This window comes from Macaca nemestrina, chromosome 10 (genome assembly GCF_043159975.1).
Source record: "Macaca nemestrina isolate mMacNem1 chromosome 10, mMacNem.hap1, whole genome shotgun sequence".
Taxonomy (NCBI): Eukaryota; Metazoa; Chordata; class Mammalia; order Primates; family Cercopithecidae; genus Macaca; species Macaca nemestrina.
In genome coordinates, this window is record NC_092134.1 from 136,752,639 (window position 1) to 136,758,638 (window position 6,000).

Consider the following 6,000-nt stretch of genomic DNA (forward strand, 5'->3'; position numbering starts at 1 on the left):
AATCTCCTCACCTCGTGATCCACCCACCTTGGCCTCCCAAAGTGCTGGGATTATAGGCGTGAGAATTTGCCTTTAAAATATACATTTTGCTCAAGTGTAGGGGTCTGATGTTGGGTGGTTGGCTGTTAATCAGTTATCCCGGGAGTGGGGGTGGTAGGGCACTAGCTGGGCTGGGCTGGGCTTGCTGGCAACTGGGTTGAGAGGAGGGTGATTCAGAGGAAGGCAGTGACACCCAGATGTGGGACAGGCTGCAAGGAAGCCTGGTGGGCCTTAGGGCAGATGCTTGTGGGGACTCGGGGAGTCCTAGGAGCCCTGACAGGTGGAAGAGGGGTGCAGAAAGGGAGGATTTCAAAGGGAGGATGTCAAAGGTCATAACCAAACCTAACAATTTTCTTCTACTTATGCCTTTTGTCAGGACTAGGAGAGGGACAAATTCCTTCTTGGCATCCTTATGGCCCTGTGACCTCCTAATGAATGCTGACTCTGAGTTGCTACTAGAATTTGGTTTCCTTGTGGCTTCCTAGGAATTATGAGCCACGTTGGATAAGAACCTGCAAGGGAAGAATGAGGAAGCCTGGGACAGAGCACTGGTGGTAGGGAGGAGTGATGACAAGAGTCTCCGCTAAAAGGGAAATGGAAGGGTTAAAGAAGGGGCTGGGGAGGGTTAAGACAATGAGGTGCTATTGTTTCAGTGGGGAATATCTGGAGACCTGGGAGTTCTATTTAGCAGGTACAACCTGGGCTCAAAATTCCAGGCTGACTTCAGGCATGTCTTCATCTCACAGATGCCAGCACTAAGGCCCAGAGAGGGCCAAACTCATTCAGCCTGCCCATCTTCTCACCCCTGGCTGCAATCCCCTGGGGTCCTGCTGCAGCCAGGTGCCACTGTGGTACTTTGGGATCTATTGGCTGAGCTCCCAGAGAAGGGTCATGGATTGGGCTAGTCTGGAACAAGTGAAGGGACTGAAGATGGGCTCAGTATGGGGCAAAGAGCTTCAGGAAGGATCTGCAGAGTGAGTAGGGAGGTTTTGACTGGAAAAATTCCAACCCTGCAGGGGCCGCTGCCAAGAGGAAAGCATCTACTACAGGTACATTTTTAAGTTAAGTAGACTGAAGAATATTTCTTGTGTATTAAAGAAGTTCCTCTTTGGTTGATTTGCAATGGAAAAGCTTTTATTTTCTTTTTTCTTTTTTGGAAACAGGGTCTCACTCTGCTCACTCTGTCACCCAAGCTGGAGTGCAGTGGTACAGTCACGGCTCACTGCAGCCTCCACTTCCTGGGCTCACATGATCTTCTCACTTCAGCCTTCTGAGTAGCTGGGACTACAGGTTCGCGCCACCACGCTCGGCTAACTTTTTGTATTTTTAGTAGAGACAGGGTTTTGCCATGTTGCCCAGGCTGTTCTTGAACTCCTGGGCTCAAGGGATCGCCTGCCTTGGCCTCCTAAAGTGCTGGGATTACAAGTGTGAGCCATTGCATCGGCTTTTCTTGTATGTGTGTGACAAAGGGTTTTGCTCTGTTACCCAGGCTGGAGTACAGTGGTTGATCAGCCTGGACCTCCTGGGCTCAAGTGATCTTCCCACCTCGGCCTCCCAAGCAGCTGGGACTACAGGTGCACTACCACAACCAGCCAATTTTTTTAGAGACAAGGTCTTTCTGTGTTGCCCAGCTGGTCTCGAACTCCTGGGCTCAAGTCTCTACAAAAAATACAAATATCCTTCTGCCTTGGCCTCCCAAGTGCTGGGATTATAGGCATGAGCCACCACATCCAGCCTTGGTTTTTGTTTTTGTTTTTACAGAACCAGTCTCTGTAGTCACACCTGTAATCCTGGCACTTTGAGAGGCTGAGACAAGAAGATTGCTTGAGCCCAGGAGTTCAAGGCTGTGGGGAGCTATGATTGCACCACTGCACTCCAGCCTGGGTGACAGAGCTAGACCTTGTCTTTAAACAAAACAAAACCAAGTACCAACAGACCCAGTGACACCAAACACATTTTGCAAGTAGGTAGTTTAATAGTTACAGTTACCTAGTTCTAAAAAGTGTCTTGCTAGAGAACATTTGTTCAAAGGGGCCACTTTAAAGCCTGCTATTCTAGTGTATACTGGCTGTAGTTTCTGAAATTGTAGCAAAGATGGAGAAATAATAACAGCATTCATAAGCACAACTGCAGATATTATACTTCCTAGTTTAAAAAATCTTTTTTTTTTAACTATAAAATAAAAACACAGGCTACATACATACTCATTTTCTCAAATTGGCTTTTGTGCAAAAAAAGTTGTTACCTATTGGGTTATTTTGTTATCTCCTTAGAAAGATGTATTCCAAATTCCCCATGGCCAACCTACACATGTGGACTCTGGGAACACAGCCAGTTTATTGGTTGGGCGTTACTTGCCTGAAATCTGGGGTCATAGAGCCACTTCTCTCATTTTATTGTCTTGATCCTATCCATAGACCCATTCTCACCAATCCCTCAAATTCTATTTATCCCTTTCCCTGAAATACTAGATTTCTGCCCACATTAATTCATGCCCCACCTAGGGTACCCCATTTCCCAGCATTGGCTCCACTTGCTGTGAGCCTTGAAGAAGGCTGAAGCTTTGAACCCCTCATCCTCCTTGCACTCTCAAACCCATCACCAGCCTTGCTCCCCCAAATGCTTGTCCAGTGTCCCCACCTATACCCTTGCCCACCTCACCAGAGTTACAGTGCCGACAGCTCTCACAGTGAGGCCGGGTGTGGTGGTCTGGAGAGAAGGAGACCCCTGGTATGCAAGGATGACACTGAGCAGCCTTTCTGTGCTGGTCACAGTCCTTCACAAGGAATGTTCCTGGGAGGAGAGGGTAAGGAATCAAGGCTTGAGAAGGGCTAGTTCTCTGCCCCCTGGAAGGTGGTGCCTCCCCACAGCTGCAGGATTTCCCTCTTTGCTTGAGCTCAGTGTCACCCTGTGCCTATTTACTGTATCAACCCCAGTCCTCTCTCTTTCACCACTCACCTGGCCCTTGCCAAGGCCCCCTCTTACCTGGCTCACACATCTGGCAGCACAGTTTTCCCTGAGCCCAGTAGTGCCTCTCTGGGCAGCTCTTGGGGGCTGGAGTAGCTGAGAGCCCCACCAGGGTCCCCAGAAAGCACAGCCACCAGGGATGTGGCCGTGCCATGGTTCCTGCCCAGGGAGCGCCTTTCTGTGCCCGGTTGCTGACGCTGGCCTCTGGAGTTAGCACCTCCAAGCTGGGCGCTGCTGTCTGTTCTTTGCACCCCCTGGGCAGCGGCTGCTTTAGGTGGTAAGCCAGCCTTTGACGGCAGAAGCTCTATTGTGGCGGTTTTTTTTTTTTTTTTTTCTCACAGCAGCAACCTCCACCCCCTTCCCCTTCCGTGTGCTGGGGAGAGTATTAAAGAGCAAACTGTCAGACCTGCTGCTCTTCAAACATGCCTTCTCCAACACACGAGCCGCCCTTGGTTTCCACCTCTCCTGCTCATGAAGCATGTAGCCCACTGACTCCTGCTTCTTTTACAAAAAGGTGATGGACACACAGTCTCCCACTCCTCCTCTCCATATGCACTTGCGCACAAAGGTGCCCACATTATCCCCCCACACCCCGCCCGTCCACAGTTTACCAATGAATTCGCGTGTCTCCTGTCTCCCATACCTGCATCCCTCCTTTCACAGACAACAGCTGAAAGAAGGAACGAGAGCCAGAATTGAGCACAGGTCCACAAGCTCTTATCTGAAACTTTGCGGGTCAGATAAGTATTGAAATTCAGAATGTTTCAGGTTTATGCAGAAACTAGCACCACAAAACACCCTCGGGGAGTTGGGGTAGCCTCATAATCAAACGCAACATTTCTGCAGCAAAACTATTGAATATTTACACCGACTGGGAGGAAGCTTAAATAGCCTTGTCTCAATTGAGGTCTGGTTTGATGGCCAAACGAGTTGGCTACAGAATGCTCAGAACTGCAAGCAAGGGGCGTAGAGCTGCCTCTCTCCTGTCACTGTTGCAGATCACCTATGCTCTCCTTTAATCCTCACGTCAGCCTCTGATGTGGGTGCCACCTCCTGCCCGCATGGCCTTCCCTCTCAGACCCTTGCTCACTCCTCACCTTTGTGCCATCTTTATCCTCCCCTTCCCACCTCTGGCTGTGTCAGTCACTGGTGTCCTGGATCACCTGGGGCGTCTTCTCTCCCAGCCTTGGGCACTCAGGATTAAAGGTAGCTTCCTACGGAGGTCATCTCTTTTTTATTTTCCCAGTTCTTCCAGCAAGACTGATTTCGGGATATCGGAAACAGCTAGACTTTTCCCTCTTTGAGTCATGGGGGCACACATGGGTCAGCAACCTCCTCCACTCTTTCCTCGGCAACCGAGACGCGGAGTGGCTTATTTCCCCAGGAAGTTTTTCATTCAGGGGCTTTGCCGTTGTTTCCACACCGCTCATAAATGTCACACTGCTGTGGTCACACCTGTCAGATCTGTTCTCTGTCTCACTCTGTAGTTTCCTTTCTCTTCATTTTCTCCATTCTCTTGTCTTTTCCCAGGCCCCTCTGCAGCTCTTCATGGGGGTCCACTCAAGTCGGAAGCCACATCTGGGTGTGATTCAGAGAGCTGTTTATGCAAAACCACCGTTTTCACCATCAGGCAGGGCACCTGAATTCCCAGCACAGAGTGCTGTGGCCCTGAGGACTTTTCTGTCACCCGCCATTTCCAGGTTGTGGTAAATGTCTTCACCGCAGGCATGGGGCAGTGGGGTGGCTAGCTGACAGCAGGCCCTGGAGGATGGACGAGACCCTCAGAAGAATCATGAGGAACTGGGGACCTTTAGGAAGAGACTTGTCAAGCGGGGACTCGGAGTTCACCGAGCCTAGCAACGAACTCGACTGGGAACTGCTCACTCGCCTAAGGCCTCTGTCCTCTGGACCAAAGTCCATCGCCTCTCTTCTACATACCGCTTCTCCAGGGGGTCAGAGCAGGAGCAGGGTCTGCCTGGCTCTCCTGGAGGGCCTCGGCCAAGAGGAGGAAAGCCAGGTTTCTGGACCTTTTTCTTTCCTGGCAAATAGAATGAGCTCATCTCCAGCGCTCTTTGCATCCACTTCTGGCGAAACTTCCCCATCCTAGGCTGGCTCCCTGGACGGGACCTTCCCTTTTTTTTTTCTCCCCATCTCGCTCTGTCACTCCAACTCCAGGTTGGAGTGCAATGATGCGATCTAAGCTCACTGCAACCTCCATCTCCCAGGCTCAAGCAATTCTCGTGCCTCAGCCTCCCGAGTAACTGGGACGACAGGTGCACACCACCACGCTCAGCTAATTTTTGTATTTTTAGTAGAGATGGGGTTTTGTCATGTTGACCAGGCTGGACTGGAACACCTAGCCTCAGGTGATCTGCCCGCCTTGGCCTCCCAAAGTGCTGGGATTACAGGCATGAGCCATCACGCCTGGCTGGGCCCTTCCTTTTGTCTACAGGCCCTGGGATGCAGCCCACTGACATCTTCCTTGAAATCTCACACAACCATTTTCTCTTTTGGGGTCAACCTCTCCCCCGTGCCTGGCTGGGGCATAAAAATATATGGTATTTTCTCAACAGCTCCCCACTTTCCTTTCCTTTCCAGAAACAGGCCCACAGAAGCCCTTCTTGAGAACTCTGAGGACTCTCATGACCTTTTTTTTTCGTTCTTTTTTTTTTTTTGAGACAGGGTCTCCCACTGTTGCCCAGGGCTGGAGTGCAGTGGCATGATCTCGGCTCACTGCAGGTTTTGCCTTCTAGGTTCAAGCGATTCTTATACATCAGCCTCCCGAGTAGCTGGGATTATGGGCACCGGCCACCATGCCCGGCTAATTTTTTGTATTTTAGTAGAGACAGGGTTTTCCCATGTTGGCCAGGCTAGTCTCAAACTCCTGGCCTCAAGTGATCCACCCTCCTTCGCTCCCCAAAGTGCTGGGATTACAAGTGTGAGCCACTGCACCCGGCCTCTCATGACTTTTTTGTTTGTTTTTTTGAGACGGAG

The 6,000-nt window shown here is 50.6% G+C and overlaps 1 protein-coding gene across 3 annotated transcripts in view; it reads right to left on the reverse strand.

Moving 5' to 3' along the window:
- The window catches only part of LOC105484180 (CD27 molecule), a 7,837-nt gene extending 3,153 nt beyond the window's left edge, over positions 1–4,684 (reverse strand). Inside the window, exons 1-3 of one of the 3 annotated variants that reach the window (XM_071072324.1) lie at positions 4,104–4,684; positions 3,618–3,676; positions 2,701–2,832 (exon numbers count right to left, since the gene is read on the reverse strand). Coding sequence is in view for 2 of the 3 variants with exons in the window: in XM_071072325.1 (XP_070928426.1) it covers positions 2,029–2,116; positions 2,696–2,832; positions 3,025–3,160 (361 nt within the window). In the remaining variant the exon portion in view is untranslated. Of the gene's footprint in view, positions 1–2,028; positions 2,117–2,695; positions 2,833–3,024; positions 3,333–3,617; positions 3,677–4,103 lie in introns of those variants that run through there. The other 2 variants (XM_071072325.1, XM_011745560.3) reach the window with 2 other exon arrangements.
- Between the last annotated feature and the right edge of the window lie 1,316 nt (positions 4,685–6,000).